This window comes from Perissodus microlepis, chromosome 6 (assembly GCF_051167445.1).
Source record: "Perissodus microlepis isolate ML-2025 ecotype Zambia chromosome 6, ASM5116744v1, whole genome shotgun sequence".
NCBI lineage: Eukaryota > Metazoa > Chordata > Actinopteri > Cichliformes > Cichlidae > Perissodus > Perissodus microlepis.
In genome coordinates, this window is record NC_140466.1 from 11,658,576 (window position 1) to 11,677,798 (window position 19,223).

General features: G+C 40.4%; 1 protein-coding gene across 2 annotated transcripts in view; it reads left to right on the forward strand.

The window, feature by feature from the left end:
• The first annotated feature begins 657 nt into the window (after positions 1 to 657).
• Positions 658 to 19,223, forward strand: part of mxi1 (max interactor 1, dimerization protein) — a 31,517-nt gene continuing 12,951 nt past the window's right edge. Inside the window, exons 1-3 of one of the 2 annotated variants that reach the window (XM_084930790.1) lie at positions 658 to 1,041; positions 3,264 to 3,366; positions 7,238 to 7,267. In XM_084930790.1, coding sequence (XP_084786916.1) covers positions 813 to 1,041; positions 3,264 to 3,366; positions 7,238 to 7,267 — 362 coding nt within the window. In that variant the 5' untranslated portion in view covers positions 658 to 812. Of the gene's footprint in view, positions 1,042 to 1,062; positions 3,121 to 3,263; positions 3,367 to 7,237; positions 7,268 to 19,223 lie in introns of those variants that run through there. The other variant, XM_084930791.1, reaches the window with a different exon arrangement.

Consider the following 19,223-nt stretch of genomic DNA (forward strand, 5'->3'; position numbering starts at 1 on the left):
GGAATAAATAATAACATATTTAATAAAAAGTCTGAGTTCTGAAATCCTAGGCCATTGACCCAGGAACATGACTAGACATGTTTGTAGCCCAGTAATCTCCAGTACTGATCTTTGTTTGGATTTACAGATGGTAACTTTCAGTGGGAGGTTCAGTTTGGAGTATACTATGGCATAAAGATCTGGAAAAACAGTATAGGCATGATAAACACGCACAGAGCCTTGTTTATTTTATTTTTTTAACCTTTTTATTTGCTCAAATAGCGTGGTCAGTGAAGAAAATAATAATTTCCTACTTCTTTGTAACAAATTAAAACAACAAAAACTATTTTTACCTTCAAATCAAGTTTTACATGCCTTTCTCCTAGATTGACTTCTGTAAACAGCAGTAGAATACAATAAAACTGTTAGTCCCACACCTGCCACTGCTGTTTAAACTCAAGTTATGCTTATTTTTGTTTAATGTGATGCCATGTAAAACAGAATTATGAAACTCTTATGTAATGTTAACATGTAAATATGATTCATTGGTATAGTGTCCATGCATGCACGATTCTGAATTCTATACAAGGGCGGGCACAGGGACCATGCGGAATCCTTAGACTCTAAGGGGCCGGGCTCCCTGTTTTCCCATGCACCATCATCTACTGACATTGGCCACTGCTCCACATTAAACACCCTGCATTCATAAAAAAAAAGAAAAGAAAGAAAGAAAAGAGACACCATCTGACAAGAGCAGCGTCCCCCAGAAGCTGCCTCACTGCGAATTGCGCTCAGCCCGTCGCCAGAAAGCTCGGAAACTAAGAGGGGGGGAAATGGCCAAAAGTGAGAGGCAAAGAAGAAGTTTGAAGAGTGAGGAGTTATTTTTTGATTCCGATGCGTCTCTCTTGGATCAGCAAGATTTCGAGATGTCTAGTTGTCCTTTCAATGACGTCTTCAACTCCAAAGACTCCCACATGGAGCAGATCAACACTTTTCTGAAAAATGTACAAGTTTTGCTGGAGGCTGCTAGGTTTCTTGAGAGCGCCGAGAGGAAGGACGGAAGTGAGTTTTATTTGTGTGCTGCGTTTGATCTTTTTCCCCTTTGCATCTGAATTTCAGGAAGGAAAAAAAAAGACTTCACTGTCAACAGATTCAGACAACAAAGGGTTGAGTTCATTCAACTAAGCACCGCTGCCTGCAGTAAACACAGAATGTGAAAGAGCACCAGACTGATTTAGGTGACCTTACTTATTGCAGTTACGGGAGGGGAGAAAAATATAAGCTTTGGTAATTTTCCGGACTATTTTTACCTGCATTATCCGCATTATCTTCGTGTAGAGCTATGTCACTCTCCACAACTCCCAACACAGGGATCTATAATTTTTGTACCTCCCTGCTGCATAGACAAAGCAATATGACATAATGATTAGGTGTGTGGGTGTGAATGTTGGCTACGATTCCGTTATAATAAATCTGACCACATTGCAGCGCCCTCCAACTCAGTTTAGGATGATGTCATTGTGCCCCCGCAGACTCGATCGGTGAAACAAACTGAAACTTTATAGATAAACGCCACGGCTATAGCTCGCGGCGTTGACTCGACCTCTTAGAAAATATCCGACCTTGCATGATTTGCTTGTTTATCACGTTATAAGAAATGATGTAATTCTAGATAAGTTGGCTGGTTGCAGAAAGCACGATCATTCAGATGGGTATTGGATTGGCACGTATCCAATGTAATGACATGTTATCTGGGCAATGCACTACTAAAAACGACTCTTTATGATCATTTTCATGGCTTCGCTTTCATCTAACTCGTGACTTTAAAAGACCGAAAAGACGAATTTGTATATGCATTTTTCTGTGCACGGCATTTTTCGTGCAGAAAGGTCGGTCACGTTGGATGAAACGCGCTGCGAAAGCCTTTGAAGTGATATCGACTATAATAATGCAACGTGGGAAATTTTCTACAGAGAGCAGTCCTCTCGATTGTTTGCTTCCTGCTATTTTGGGGGGCGTGTCGCACTGGCTTCCACATGGCGCAAGGTTCTTGCGGTTGGCTAGAAGCGAGCTCAACCCTCGCCGCCTGTCAAAGCCTTTCGCCAATCGAAGTTACGCTCGATAGCAACGTCACGTGTTGCTGGGCCTGGCTACAGCCGACCAAGACACGCCTACTGTCCCAGTGAAGGATGGGATTTGTAGGGCTTTTCTATACGACCCGTAGTCTGGCAAGAATATGGAATTACATGGATATTTAGTAATTTAAATATGAAAAGCAGCCCTAATTAATGATTTATTATTTTTTGTCATACATTTATGACGTTGTCATGAAAAGAAGCAACAACGTTCCTAAACTTTGCAAGAACAATAGTAAACACACCATTTTTAAAATAATTTCTGTTGATCTGTGCACTGGAACAATGCCAGATGTATGTATTAATTTACACTGACCTGTTGTAGTTGCAGTTGTAACATTATTACAGTCGTGAATGATTTTCCAATCGATATATATCTCAGTAAAGGTGAGCTAAATTGTGAACTTAATGGAATGTTTGTGTTTGAGGTAAAATGGACCATATTCACTAAAATACTCGATTTCCCAGAATGCATTGCACTTAGGCCGGCCTCTCCCGCCGCTGGATCCCCGCCTCTCAGCTGAGCAGCTAAGTAAACAAACAGGAAAGGAGAGGAAACGAGCTGCAGCACGCGCATTGCTGGTTCAGGGTTCCCTCGGGGACGTTTTATATTGTTTTTATCCAGTTTTTGTAAAAATTTGATATCGTGTTTCGTAGAAACTTTTAAATATTTTGATACGCTTTCTTTTTCTAACAGTGAGTTCTGGCGAGGATTGGCTGTAGCTTGCTAGCTTGCGAACACTGGATTTTTTTTTTTCTTTCCTTCCCTTTTGGCGAAGGCTGCTCATGAGCCAGCAAAGGCACGGAACAAGGATATAACACGTCAGTTTTAATAATAACCAATGCACTGTCTTCCCTGTAATTAAAAAGCGGTCGTTGCTGCTGCTTGCAAAGCTAGATTGCAACGTCCAACACAGCAAGCCTCAGGAAAGAATGACGGCTGTTCAGCTAATAAATATCCAGCGGTTACTGGAAGCAGCAGAATACATAGAAAGGAGAGAAAGAGGTAATAACATTTCCAAATGTCTCAGTTGGCAGTGACAACCCTGTACTGGTTGTCGGCTCAAAAAGGGTGATTTTCGAAGTAGAAAGTGTCCCCCAAAAGAAAAAAGTGGCTAGTCAGTTAACCACCAGTTTTTTCCCCAACAGAGTGTGAACATGGATATGCCTCGACGTTTCCATCAAATCAGAACACAAACTACCAGAGGCAAAGGAAATTCCGAAATAAGAAGTTCAGCAGTAACCACAATAGGTAAGACACTATTCTCAGTCATTTTTGTGATTGCTGGGGAAAAGTGTCTGTTTTCTTCTTCGTCTTGCTATTTATATGCCAGTAATGAAAGTGAAGTTCTGGGATGGATGACATTGTTGCAGATAGCATGTGATCCTAAACTGCTGCCAGCTGGCTATTGCAGCGTTTACGCTTTTCAGATAAAGGGGCTTTCTATGTAAAGAGACACTGACATTTGAATAACAAAAGATCGATCCTCGAACTTGTAGAGACATCTATAGTAGCTACGTGCACGTTTGACCGTCAACACCGCTGGTTCGGTGGATTTGACGGGGGGTGGCAGCAACAGGGGCTCTGCTGGCTTTTCATCAGCTGATTGTCAAACGGACTGCAGTGGTCAAGGTTAGGGATCATGGTGAAAGTAAAGACTTTAAAACGAAAAATGTCGCTTAAGAAAAAAAATGTTGCAGCAACATCTTCTACTTCTTCTATTTATTGGCTAAACAATGCAGAAACATTTTCCCGTGATTTTTAAATTTAGTAATTTCTTTTTTTGTGGTTGACTTTCTGTATTTCCCCCTAGTATGCATTCTCCACTTCACTGTGGGAGAAAGGGATATTTAGTCTTATCCCCTAAAGAGGAAACGCTGCTATTTATGGCATGTTTTGTTTGCAGACACCAAAAGACGAATATGTGGAGCCATTTATAGGATTTATGTTTTGTATAATCACTGACTTGCTGTTTCATCTTTACCTTCATATTCTATAAAAAAAACATAGGTTCACAGTTTGCATAATTTCAAAGCTACTGGTGATTGTTATGGAACATATGCTTAGTAACACTCGCTGATAATGACTGCCACATAGATTAAGGCCCTTGTCAAACACATTACTTTCACTGATGGCAGACACTTGTATTTAGTAACAGGAGTTGGGAGGATCTCCTAAGTTAAGACCCACTGGATTTGTGTGGGTTTTTTGTTTGTTTTTGTTTTTTTAAGTTAGGCTGCTTACATTAATCTTTCCATCGACAGTCATACATCAAGCACAAAGCCCACTCGTACTCTTGAAGAGCTTTTTAATATTAATGTAAAAGAAGGCCACCAAACAGGAACTGCGCATTACTCATCATGAGCGCACAATGCTGCCTAGTTCTGCATGGCAACAGTCACGATCAGATATATTGTTAGTCTGACACCGTAGTCATAACTCTTCATAACATTTAGTCTTGTGAGAATATCCATAAGGACACATTAATGATGCTTAATGTAAAGTTAAATGCTAGAAAAGCTGTAAGCTTTCACAATGCATGCTTTTTCTGAAATCTGCTTCTAAAGTGGGACAACTTTGAGAGTCTGTAATCAAACTGTTTACGTATGCAGGAGAGAAAATGGAAGCAAGTGGCAAAGAGAAAAGATTTGGTTTTTAAATGCTTCTAGATGTGAAGAAGCACTACCAATAAAACTGTGCAGGGATAATGCTTGTTGTTTCTATTCATAGAGCTATGTTTACAACTCGCCTATTGCGTTAACACATTTTGTATTAAACACCCATTCACAGCTTCATATTGTGATGTGGTTTCGTTTACTCCCATGGGGAGATGGGCATCTGGCAAACTAAAAAAATAAGATCATTCGATGGGCCTTTTTCATTCAGAGATCCTGTGTATGACAGAAGCCGAGTGAGCAAATTAAAGGCACGGTGCATTAGCCAAAGAGATCTACAGCGCAGCCATCTTCTGTGTCTGCATTTTTAATGACAAAAAGAACATCATATATACCTAAGCTTCAGTCTCAAACATGTTCTTGTTTATTCCTTACTTATAAACACTCCAAGGACCCTTTTAAAATTAATGTTAAGCTGACATCTTAGAGAATATGCTAATTTATTCATTATAATATTTACATTAATATTACATTTTATTTTAACACACTCTTAGTTGCTTGCTCCAGTTATATCTGCCTTCTCGGTAGCGTGTTGAGGCTTAAAGTGATGGGCTTATCTGAATCTGTCCTCTCTTGCCTACCGTTTATAGCAGGGCAGCTTTATCTCGCTGACCCACTCCCTGCATGCATATACATGCACACACATACGCGTACACATACATGCATGCCTGCCTGCAGAAGGAAGCATGCTGCTGTTCTGTGTGGCCTTGCTGTCACTGTCCAGACATGCAGATATGGGTTTCAGGAGGCAGGGAAAAAGGATTGTGATGATAAAACCCACGTAAGTTGACTTAGGCCAAATGAAAGGCCATGCTGAGATATAGTGTGACTGTGTGTGCTTGTATCAGGACTGACCTGAAGCTTACCTCATTTTTCAGTATAGTGAAATAGAGCAGCTGCAGTTTGGTTTCACACAAGTTCCTTGGAATCTTGAATTTTAACATTTTTCCCTAAATGCGCTTTTAAAGGGAACCAGATGAAGGTTCACATTTTGGTAAAACATTCAGAGTTTGGAAAGGTTACAAAGCAGGATGTTCGTTACCAAGCAACACAGACTCAGTGAAACCACTGTGACAGCAGATGACGCAAATTATGCACTCCAAAGTATTAATCTTCTGTTAGCACAACTATTGATCTGACTTTACAGATCAGACAGTTACAGAAATAAGCGGAGTTGGAGACAATGAAAATAATTACATGTGTGCAAAGAAGTCAGCGTTCAACACAAGACTGTGGCTATTCATTTTCCCAATAAAGAACTAATTGTGTGGCTGTTAGCTTATTTTGTATGACATTTATGGAGATCACCATTAAACAAAAAGAGATTATGCTGTTTTAAATGCACCAGTCATATGATTTTAGTTTGTGTGGCTGGCCTGGTGAAGAGCACAGCCATGCATGATTTCAGGGCTTATATAGTATATAAAAGATGAAGGCATGCACGTGAGCATGTAGGCTCCTTCAGGTTTTAAGCAAATGGCCTGCAGTGTCTGAAACGTGCCTGGGTTTTGTTGTAATAGTAGCTACTCAGCCTCGTCATAGACCTTGTCATGTCAAATCAAATATACTGCCACAGTTGACTTACCATACTGTCTAGCATATCCAACTAAATAAACAGTAATCTATTCATTAAAAAATGAATTCCTCTGAGTCTGGGCCAATTTTTACAGATGGAACCGCAGCATTCCCTCTGTTCTGTTCTTACCTCTTGCTTCGTCCATATTTCCTGCATGCTTATTACCAAGATGGCAAGAAAAAAAGCATACTGCAGTATTGATAACCCACACTATAGAAAAGTGCTTGACCAGGTTGCATCCAGCAGCACTCCCCTACCCCCATTTTGCCCCCTGGGAGGAGGTAGAGTGCAGTTTGTGTGAAAGGGAACTTGGCCATTTAAAAATCTGGGGGACGCCTTGTCTCCTTTCAGTATGTTTCCACACACAGACACTCTTAGGGACGAGCTGATTCACTTTAGATTATTAACAGAGCACTGAATCCTGGCTGCTTTTGTGTATTTGTGTGAGCATGTTCCTACTTTGCCAGTCGCACACACATGCACAGTGTGAATGGAAGTGTCTGCAGTGTCACATCCTCCCTTGCATTATTGAGGAAGAGGCACTGTGCCACAGTGCATTCCTGGATGTCACATTGACATTTGTTTGTGTAAAGGCTTCAGTGCACTGAGCCTAGAATTGGTCTAGTTTGAGATTAATTAATAAATCTGTTAATCAAATTTGACACTCCAATTCACCATTCACGTCTCAGCCCGTGGTTTTCTAGCTCATACATACTTAGTATTCTAATACTACCCACGTAAAGTACATTGTTTTTTTTCTGATAAAGACGCCCTGTACCTTTATTTTTCTTGCTCATTAAGGCAAAATTGTACATTTGTTCTCTTTTCTTTTTTTTTTTAACAGCTTCTGCTTTTTGTTTTTTGTTTGCAGGTCGACACATAACGAGCTGGAAAAGAATAGGTGAGTTGGCAGTACATCTTTAAAACACATTTCGGATTTAATCAGACCACAGACTGCAGGCTCATACATGCCCTACCCACATATAGCAAGTCTGTTATGACCTACTTCTTCATTTCCCCTACAAGGTTATGGCCTTTTAAGTAAACGCTTATTTTTCAACAGGTCTTTAAAGATAAAAGTACTTGGGTGGCCCAGTTGGGTTCATGAATTCCTCCTTTTCGTTTCACCTTACCCATTTCCACCTCTAATATGCATAATCCTTCCACCTTTTTGTGTAACAGTGAATCATACGCAGTTTCCTTCTCCACGTTTTTGCATATAACTCTGTGGGTATGTGTGACATAAACTTCTGTCTGAGCTCTTAGTTGATATTCAGTAATGGTTGACCAGTCTAGCAGTCAGAAAAGGGTTAAAATCTAATGAATGAACTTGCCGTATAACGATATTGGGCATGTTTGAGCCACATTCTTTTGTGGTAAGTTACATCTTACTGAGGTTGTAACATAAGCATTTGTTACTACTGGCAGGCTTTTTTTCCTTGCACGTTTATGTCTACACCCTCGTCCAGATTGTGGATACGTACTGCTCCGTTCAAGTGATTATATGCCATTTTACTCTGGCACAGCATAGATCCATTCATTTTCCAGATCAAAGTATAGCAGAACTGCACTGGTTAGCAGGGTTATGATTTTACTTTCCAACTTGTTTGTTACTAACAGAGAGGCGTGATTTTGAAGCTGCATCTCTGGCTAGGCTTAGATCTTTGGACTATCATGTTAATTATTTTAAGCCTATTTTGTTCAGTCAAATAAAATACGGGTGCTTTTCTGTTTGCAGTCCAATGGTTGTGTCCAGTTTGTGTACACGCCCTGCAATTTTAGTGTGTAGCAGACATACGTTTGTCCTAGGGTATGATTTAAAAACTTAAAGTGAAATGACATTAAATCAATGTAGTATGTAGAAGCAGCATAAATTTCAGCACTGTATCTGCATCTAAAGTTTCTTATGTTTCTGTACTGAATTACATGTCTGCATTCAAGTTGGTATTTGCAGTGTAGGAAGTGGTGCATTTAACCAGACTTTGGTTTGGGATGGTTTACTGCTAAGAGCAACAGCACCTTGGAAGCCCTTATCAGACTGAGTTCACTACTAGGGTACTTGCTGGTGTTTATGCTCTTTATTCCATGCAGAGTCAAGCACTAGAGCCTTTTCTTTGACACCATAAATAAGAATGGCTAGACTTGCAGGATTTATGGTAAATATATGAAAAAAAGCATGCCTTCCATTTCATTATCTCTGAGCGTGTGGGTACAATGAAAGGATGCGAGAGGCTGGATCCATTCAGTGTAATTACATATCACCTCAGCCTGTTTTTTCTCGCCATTCTCCCTGGCAGCCTTTTCTGAAAGGATGGGAACATTGGAAGGAGAGCCGTCCAGTGATCTAAATATAGACAAGAGTTGATGTCTCATCTTGGTGCTCATATACAAAGCCCCACAAGGCCGGCCGGTCGACTGAATGGCCTCAGCAGATTGCAGCACCCATGCGGAGTTGCATTTTTTTTTTCTTTCAGCGTTCCACCCCAACAAATACATTTCAAAGGGGAAAAAATGTGCCAACTCAGTTGTTTGTTCCTAAAACACAGTGTGAAGGATGGATTTGTTCATTCTTTGGGCTGATCTTGTAGTAAGGCTTGTTTTTATGGCCATGGTCATTCAGAGCAGACTTGTATAAAGCCTATATGTGACAGAACAGAAGGAATCACTGCTAACTATAACAGGAGATGCAGAATAGGTGTACTTTCCTATCCTTTTTGCTCTAATGCTTTTTTTAAAAGTTTGAATTAGATTTGGTGATCTATATCTGTGTGAGTTTTGTTTGTCCATTTGCTCCGATGTTTTATACTCCATGCTATCTTCTGTTTGCATCATATATTACTCCTCCAAAAAATGATTACTTCATAAAGTAAGCATCCTAATTGTGTCACAATAATGCTTAGTTTGTATGAACAGGAATCTTCTGACTGTGCTGTTTTTGCTTCCTTTAATTAAATGGCACAGTCTGTAGAATCCCCTGAAAAACAGCCTACTTTCTGCAAAGCACTAAATCACTAGAGATGGTTTGAAGAAGTGCAGAAATAAGCTAACTTGTTTAAATGTTAAAAACGACTGACCATTCATTTGTGCATTTGAAAGCATTAGTTTAGTCTCAGTGTGTTTTCATTCGCAATACGTGCATAATGTCCAGTGAAACTTTCTATCCCGTCCCTCCTCTTTTTCCTGGCTGCAATTTGCAGTCTTAGAGAGAGATGCAGCAGCAGAGCAGGCCAGGAATAAGCTGTCCTGTACCAAGTCTGGATACTGACACCACTCTTCTCTTCACTCTTGTCTTTGTTTTCAGCTTGACACAGTTAGCTTGGTGTTGCAGCTTAGTAGCAGGCGAATAAGAGACTAATTCACATTTCCATTTGCAAAGAAAGAGAGTAAAAATTGAAATGGTAATCAATCCTTTTAGAGCGCACTTAAAGTCAGAATCATTTATAATCCCTCTTTTTGCCAGAAGCTAATCCAATTCCCTTTAAGCACATGCCCCAATGTAAGTCATATGTATCGAGCATAGTTGTTCATCCAAGTGTGTCAGGCTTATACCATGATTGTGCAACAGAAGCAGCTTTCGTTCCATCTCAGCAGACTTCCAAGTTTTGTAAATTGGAAGCAGCTCCTTTATGGTCCAGCCCTGGGTGGAGCTTTTTCCAACACTTATCAAACTTGTGTATCTACTGCAGGCAAGATGATTTGCATTGCATGGCTACCGCAGCTCTTGATAACCTCTGAGGCTTGTAGACTCAGTGTGACAGCAGAGACGTCAGGACACGGATAAAAGGCACCGAAAGGGGGGGAAAAAAAAACCCCACACACATTCCAGATACTTACCGTGGGACCAGATAACGTAGTCATCTGCCGCTTTGATCATGTACCTTCTAACAGCCTTATTTCACTTCCACATGTCACTGCTAAATTACACTCCCTTAGTAGGATTTAACAGTAAAAGGATTGTATGACTGCATGTTGTGGTTCGACTGCTTTGATCTCACGGCCTTATGGTTATTAGTCATTTTCTTTAAAACGTGTTGATTATAAATTCAGAGTGCTCAGGTTAGTTGGTGATTTATTGTTGTGCGTTGTGTAAAGCATGTGCATAACATTAAACAATTTAAGAGGTTTTTTTTATGGCTCGGAGTTGAATCTGTAGGGGCTCGAGCAGTTGTGGATTTATTATAGCTAGTAAAAGCTTGTTTTATTGATTAATAATAAAGCCATCAATCAAAAGGTAACAAAACAAGAACCATTGCTTATCATCTGAGTTCCTCCTGAACTGCCACTCATCCATTTTTAATATAGTTCGTTGAGGCGAGGTCTGTAATGCAGTCAGAAAATTTTCCCAGGTAGTAAAACCAATGTTAGCTTTTCTTTTTGATTTGACACGGAGGAGCTGCCTAAGGCCGTTTTTATGCTCGCCATGTGGCTCGTGTCGCGGGTCTCTGGTGACAAGTTTCACATCACATCCTGTGTTGCAAGACACAATCTTTGTGGCACAGTCTTGCACTAATCATGTCGGTTTTTACGGCCATTATAATGATAATCCTGCACAGAAGCTTGGACACATAAAAATACAAATGTTGGAGTAATTTGAAAAACTTGAGTTTTTGGAAAGAACTTTGCAAAAAAACACTTGCCAACTCTTGGCTTCCAGTTTTGTCATCTTCTCCTCCTTATCAGTGTGTATGACGTGATATTGTCTGAGTGGAGACACCTATCGTTTTGGAGAATACTGCAACGGCTTCTTACAACTTAATTGCAGTTATAAATGGCTCCATCTGTGCAACGATGGCACAGCGGTGAGCAAAGCGACCACTGCAGAGGGTATTTTAGCACCTCAAAGAATGAGCTAAACACCTCTGAGAGTGATTCTGTGGATATGTTTATCAGAAACACCGTTAGCCATTAGAGGTTGGCCTGCCTGGCATGTAAACTCCTTACATGCTTACATGTTTGTGAAGTCTGAATTTTTTTTTTGTTTAAACATGTAATGCCTCATTTGCAGTCACCTTTTGTTTGTGTATGTGTGAAGTGCAGGGGTGCCCAACCCCAGTCCTCGAGAGCTACCGTCCTGCAGCTTTTAGATGCATCCTTGTTCCAACAAACCTGAATCAAATGAATGGCTTGTTATCAGGCCTTTGCCAGACTTGATGGCATGCTGAAGAGGTAATCAAACTATTTGATTCAGCTGTGTTGGAGTAGGGATGCATCTAAAAGCTGCAGGACGGTAGCTCTCGAGGACTGGGATTGGGCACCCCTGGTGAAGTGTATGAACTTGACATGAACTTGGTCGGATTTACCTTTAGCTGTTATATAAACAACACCTATTATGACAATTTTCAGGCCAATATATAGTCTCCAGCAGAGTGGGATCACATGTTTCAGAGTTCAAAGCAGGTTTTTATTAATGCAGTTACCCAGTTTAGTCCCTGCTTTTAAAGCCCACTTTCTTTTCAGAATATGCAGACAGTTACTGGCCAACAAAAAAACTGCTTGATCGATGACAGTCATGTGAAAAAACACCTTTGCTATCTCTGCTGTAAATGTTATCAGGAGGACACCACTGACATTGAAGGTCTTAAAGCAAACTGCAAACATACTAAATCATATTCATCTGCTCATGTCTGGGCATAAATCCAGTCCAAAATGTAAAAAGTGGATAACACGCAATAACACGCATGCCTGCGTGACACAAAATTAACTGTGATTCAGCTAGTCACAACCCATACAGCTATATTTTTCCTTATGTGTTCAAACTTTTGAAAGCTTTTCTTAATTTTCCAGTAAGTCTAAGCTAAATATCACTATAGAAGGGTGGCACATTTTTTTTAAATGGCACATTACTTTGTTGCCACTGACTGCCCTCATTCATTTCTGCTCTTTTTAACCAGTGGGCTTAAAACACTGCACTGCTGTTCCAGCCTTTGGGTTGAATGAGCAGTCGAACATGAATAAGCCTGGGTTACTCTGACTGTGTTGATGTTTCTTGAAGAAAGCAATACTGCTTCTCGAGTCCAGGGAGTGCTGCCCATTCTCAGGCCCTGCTGCAGGGTCTAAAACTGGGACCATTTGTTCTGACCAACGTGACAACTTGTAAGCTTTTCTTGGCTCAGAAAAGCAGCTTAAGAGACTTGATCTTTGGTCTGGTGAGCCCAGCTAGAGCATGCACATGTGCTGAGGCATGTCACCTACCCTCTCTCTGAAACCACTCAGACCCAGTTCTGAATAGTCGAGCTAAGCTTTGGTTTAGCCAACGATGGTATCTCAGTACAAGGAAGTTATTGAGATGCTGATGGGATGAGTAGAGAGATTGGTCAAACACACCTAATTAAGGGAGCCTTAAGAAGCACGCAAGCCTTATATAAACTCTCAGTGTGTGTACAATGAGTATTTCTGCCCTGTCAGTAGGACATAAGCCTGTACTCGGTTAGCAAACAGTCAATTTGTAGCTCTGGCTAGAAGTCTGCCTGCTCTACCGACTAGTGTGGAGGGTTCCCAGCTGCAATGAAGACGTTATTTTCTCTTTTTAAAATTATAGTTCACTCAAAACATGGTGAAATAATCTTCACACTTAAATCGTGTGTTCTGGAATGTGTGTATTGTTTTCATCCAAATATAAGACAGGCTGAGACGTTTGCATTTCACTTGTGCCACATTGGTAGCATAAGTGAACTATTCTGAGTCAAGTGGAGGGAGACTGGATTAGCCTTTTCTGATTTGCATATCAATCGCACCTGCTGCTGGGTTTCTGAGGGTTCTGACAGTAACGCCTTTTTGTAGTTTGGCATTCTTAGCAGGCCAGTCAGATACATCTTTTCGTGGAGCACTTACCTTTTAACATCAAAAATGTGAAAAATCCACATAAGCCTCCAGATTGTGTTTTTTTTTTTTTTTTTTTTTTTTTTTTTTTTTTTTTTAAATAGACAAATAGAACCTTTTTACTGAGAAGGAAACAACAATGGAACAAAGTACTGTTAAAATATGAAAAAAAGTTTGCAAACATTTGTTATCACTGGCATGCTGCCAATGTAAGCTCAATAACTGTTGTAACTGCTTCTTTAAAAGACTTCCTGGTCAAAAGAATGATCAGTTTGAATCATCTTATTACATGGGGTGCTATAATTATCTCACACCTTTATTACTATCTGTAATTTCAGTATCAAATACTGCTTGATTGAAAACAGGTCTGTAAGGTGTCATGGACATAGCATATTCTGGCAATCCTCACTGGTTTGCCGTCAGATAAGACCGTAGATCTTTGTTTCGTCCCGACACAAATGTTCTGTAGACAGGTGTAAAGAAGACCCATACAGAGGATTATATGTAGGCACTTGAAGGCTTCCTCATCACTCACATCTTGTCTCGGCTCTTCTGACCCTTAACCCCTTGTCTGGGCTTCTTCTTGTTGTGCCTTTATCCTGCGAGAGTACATCTACACAGCACTCTGTGGAAGGATGGTGTGACCAAAAGGAATAAAGTTGAATGGATATAGAAGCTTAGTCAGCAGGTTTAAGCCGTCAAACAATCCCCTCTCTGACTCAAAACCTGGTTTAATTTTCACTGATTAAAATAGAAACATTTTCTTTTTATTAGTTTGTAGGTGTTCGGTCTTGTTAGGGTACAGGCTGTACACACAGTCTGTACCATAATACTCTGCAAAATGTTCCTCCTACACATTGGGTTTTTTGACCTGTGCCATTAACAAAACTGTGTGGGGCTGCTTGATTAGGCCACTTTGGAGAAAATGGGTGAAGCTGGGGTTACATAATGTTCCAGGAAGAAATGTTCCTGCTTCCCTTCCTTTTTCCTGAAGAAGCTTGTTAAATGATCTGCCTGGTGACTTAGGATAGAAAGAGGTAAAAGGGGATGCTAGCTGAAAGTGCAAGACACACTCAGTTAGGCTAAATCTGACTATTGCTTCTATTTTTAGCCTCACAGCTGGGGAAAAAGGGGGAAAACACCACTGTCTTCTGACCAATCACAGAGGTTAATTTTTCACCAATGAGAGCAGTGTGATGGAGATGCGTAGGGAAAAAAAAGTCTCCACCCTTTACTGCCTCGTGTACTTTCTCATCATCAAAACTGCACTGAAAGTCATATGAAATGCACATGTTTAAAACTAATGCATAACTTCAGTAGAATTGCATGCCACTAGCTGGATTGAGTGACTTTAAGCAAATTTAGAGAGGGGAAACGTGTACATTTTGCGCATTAAAGGTTGATGTGGAGCATTTGGCTGACATGCCTTCCCCCACTCTCTATTGGATGTATTAAAGCACATGAACAACTAAGGGGGTTGTTGTTTGACAGGACCCAACCTGCCCCCAGAGCCAACATCTGGTTGGATGTCCCTGGCTTTACACTAGGCCCATTTTCGGAGAAAAGCCATACTGGAGTTTTAATCCAAAGCTTTTGCCCTCACCCCTCCACTGACAGAAGGCTGAAGGGAAACTGAGGGTTGCCGATGGGTCAGTGACCGTGTGTGCCATTGTGTCCGCAAGCTGAAGAGCAGACAAATGGAAAAAGAGGTTGCTCCCTAAAAGAAGAAATGAATGTGTTTTGAGTATTGTAGGTATACAGTCACATGATCTGATCTGTGGGATTTAGGCCATTTGCCAAAGACACATGTATTGGTAGTATTTTAGATCAGGTGGTATCACTCTTTTAAAGTGCACATAAAGGCAGGCCCTGCCCTCCATCTCTCGTCACCTCCGACCCGTCAATTACAACCCCCATTCCTCCTTTACCCTCCAACTCTGGCTCTGTTTCTGTGGCCGTCATTTTTGTTAAGGCCATCTATTTGTCAGTTTCCTTCTTTCTGTTTCTCTCTCTCTCTCGTCCAACCTTTGTCAGTGGACCAGATTAAAAGGCAGTGTGCACGTGTGAACTAATCCGTGCGTTAGTGATGGGTTTCAGGCCCAGAGTCTCTTGGCCCAGCCACACAAAGAGCGCATCGCCCTCTCTCTATTCCAGCACGCTCTGCACGTGTGTGTATTTGTGCGTGAGCACGTGTTTATGTCTGTGGTTGCTGCTCAAAAAGGGTAAATTGACGCATTTTTGCTTTCATCCCAGTTCTCTCAAAGTGATTTGTTTTGTATCCTCTGTTTTCATTCGCTTCAGCCTGTCCTCCATCTCTCCTTTGCCATGTGTCATGAATGTGTTTCAGCAAGTTTAGCATGACACTAGCTGTGGTCTGGTCAACTGTGTTCTATTATATTTACCAGTTGTGTCCTTTAGATTTGTGGCAGGGATTCTGCAGGTCTACAGTGATTTCTTTCTTTATTTTATTTTTTTTAAACTTCCATTTGCATTTTATTGCCCTCGGTTTCCAGTCTCGTTTTAGCTCCGAATTCATATCCATATATACATTTTTATTGTGAGCTTACTGCCATTGGAAAAATTGTCTCTCTTTTCCACACACTGAATCTCTTTTTTGGGATTGAGGTCAAAACTGCCTGAATGCTCAGTAGTTTCATTCCCACCCACCCACATGTAGCAATGCATTTTCACACCCTTTGCATTTTTTTATTTTTTTTTTTATTTTTTTGTTTTGTTGTGTTCCCTGTCATCTAACCAGACTGTCCTCATTTGGCATAGTTTGTGTAGCGTCCCAATACTTTTTAATTATTATTTAACTCCTTAGCCAAGAAGGATCCTGCTGTATGTGGAAATGTGACGCAATCCCTTTCTGTTTATCAAATGCAGTAAAAATCTGTGAAAAATCACGTTTGCTCGTAAGGCACTGACCATGTAAGAAACTTTTCTAGTTAGATATATATCAGTACACTCAAAATTCTGTTCCTTGTGGCAGCTGTGCTTTTTATATATTCCCTGTCTTGTGAAAAAGAGACGCCTCCAGATTTTCCTGCCATTAAAACTTGAAGTGACTTTATGAGCCCTCACCTACTGTCACTGTCCAACTGGGCAAACAAACTTTTCTAATACTAACTGGCTAAGATCAGTTAGAGTTACTTCATATTTTTCTAATGATTTTGGCTGTCATAATGCGTCAGAGATTATTGGCATGCTGTGATTTTTTTTTTTAAATTTATTTTTTGTCTACATTTACATAACAATAATGATCACCCAGAGAGAAAGTTGGAAGCAACATAGACGGTGTGCACCCTCCTGGATAACAGACCACAAGAACAACATAGCTCCTTTCCCAACAGCTTATTCGCTGGTTAACAGAAAAATAACTTACAAATCCAAATATTAATTCAGTTAACTAATATGCAGGTTCAGCTCTTGATGCCACATGTGCATGCAATATGTATGTTCATGATGAATTTTGGGCTGAGGATGTGTTTTTGTTTTTTAAAGAACTTGTTATATGGATGCTCAAATTTAAGATGAAAACTTGTTGGAAACCGAGTAGGTCTTAGTCATCTGCCATCACTAAGCGCAGTTGAATTCCACGTAGACCGCCGCTCGTTTGTGCCCATGGCCAGTTTCTGGGCAGATTACACAGGCAGAACCCTCCCCTTCCCCCCTCACTCTTTATATCCCTCACCCTTGCTATCTCACTCTGACTCTCTACATTCATCCCATCTGTCCATGTTTCATAGAGGAGATGAGGAAGGCATCAGGCTTTCAGAAAGAAAGAAAGGAGAAAAAAAGCCTACAGTTGCTTCAGAGCAAGGATTGCTCTAATCTTGTGCGTGCCATGTTCGTGTAGAAATGTGGCGAACAAGCGCACGCATCAGCGATGGATAAAATATAACTTTCAGTCCACGGATCTTAATTTGTCGGTTGTGCAGTTTTTTAGCTTTGTTATAATCTCACAATCATATAGCTTTCGAAAATTAGTGGCACCCGTGCATTGTCAGTCGCTGTTAATGACTTCGTAGCACGTCATGGACGAGCCATGGGCAAATGTTTGAACCATCTGTAAAATCATGAATCAACACAAGTTTTTTATTTTAGTTGTTTTACATTTAAGTAAAACCTTAAATGTAAGCTCATCTCCATCTGCACTTCTCATTTCCTTAACTTGCCATTTATAGCTCAGATAATAAACCTGTAATTGGCTAAAGCACATACAGCAGGCTCCAGTTTTGCAGCCAGGCTGGTGCCTCTTTGATTACTGTTCCAGTAGTTAAACTAGTAAATACTGGTATTTCGTAAGGTGCCCTGCTCTGTAAGGTCAGACATCTGACCTTGGCTTCAGCTTGACAGCAGTCATGTGAGAGGGACAGATGATCCCACCTGAACAAACAAAAAAAGAGAGAAAGCCATAGATGGCATAATAGACAGAGAGTACTAGAAGAGGTAACTTTAGCAGAAAACACAACCGTGGCCTTTGTAGTAAAACCCAACAAAGGTGGTGAACAAACACGGAGAACAGCAGAGAACTATTGTTCCCTTTCTGTTTTGTGTGTATCTGTTTGTATAACATTAGAAATGCTCGTGCTGTTGAGCTACGCAGGACACAGTTATTAATGTACATGTTAATGTGATATATTGTTTATATCTATTCATTTTTAGGTAAACTCCAAATGGAACCAATATATCAGTAACATATACTGGTGACTGACTGTTCCAGTGGTGGTGATGACATTTACCAATGTTTGGACACCTTGTTCCTCTGCTGTGTAACATCAGTTAAGCACTGGGCAAATGTTCAAAACTAGTAAAATGAAGGGCTAAAAGGCAGTTAATTATTGATAATGAAAAGTTATTTGTTTCTTTTACACAAAAAAAGGAATAAATTACAAAAAACCTAAATGAACAGACAGGAAAATCAGGCTTCGGCTAAAGTGTTACAATCTTTGCATTAGTTGTTTAAAACTGTTCAGTTCTTATAGTTACACCAAAAGTATCATGGGACAAATGTAGGTACTTCCATTTGATTAGCGCCCTGCCCCTATTCATTTATATTACATGTCACCATCTGTGGTGTGGACCACGGTGCCACATGTGGTTTCACTCTGTATCCTCTGTGAGAAGGAGCCTTGCGTGTGATTTGCCGTAGTGGCTGGGCTGGGTAGCTTAAGCAGTAAGCATCTCACATTTGCTATTTTTAACCACGAAGTAATGGATTTGGAATGTTCTGGAAAATAATGTCCAAAGCACAGGAAGGAAAAAAAAACATCTGTGGCCACATTTTATTTTTTTGTTTGTTTGTTTCGATTTAATTGCACTCCCCCTCAAAATAGATCATTTACTGTTGAAGTTGATGTAGTTCCTCAATGAACATGGCTTAGTCTACTTTAAATGAGGCTTTGCATTATAAAATACTGTAATCACTTCAGTAATTGTTGACATCATGTGAATCACGATTTGCTTTAAATGAGTCTTGACACCACAGATGGAGGAAGGAACAAAAGAATTGCCTCTAAGTCATATTCTTCCCCCTCCCTAATAGGGTGTTTAATGATGTCTTAATTTCCTTTCTTATGTCACGTTAAAAGATTTGCCACTGAGACAGTCAGTGGCGACGTGTAATTAGTCTAATAACTGAGCGAAGGGTCACATCCTCTCCCTCCACATGCACTAGAAGTAGGTCAGATTTTGTGTGTGTGTCTGTCTCTGTATGTGTGTTAAGTGGGTTTCAGAGAGTGGGGGATTTGCAAAAGAGAAGTGCATTGACTGGTATCTGGGCTGGAAATCTGAGACTTCCTTTAAAAGCATGTACAATAATTATGTCAGACAACGTAGATGGCCCGAGAAGTGATCCATTATTTACGTATTCACAAGTTTAGAATCTAGGGCAGCTACATTTTTCCCTCCATAACTCACACTTTGAGTAACTGTGTTGGTTCCAGGGGACTTTAAATGAGAAATAATCAGAACCAAAAGTGTGCCTTTGAGATGTCGTATTATAACTCTTTGCATTCAGGTGTTCAGTGCTTGAA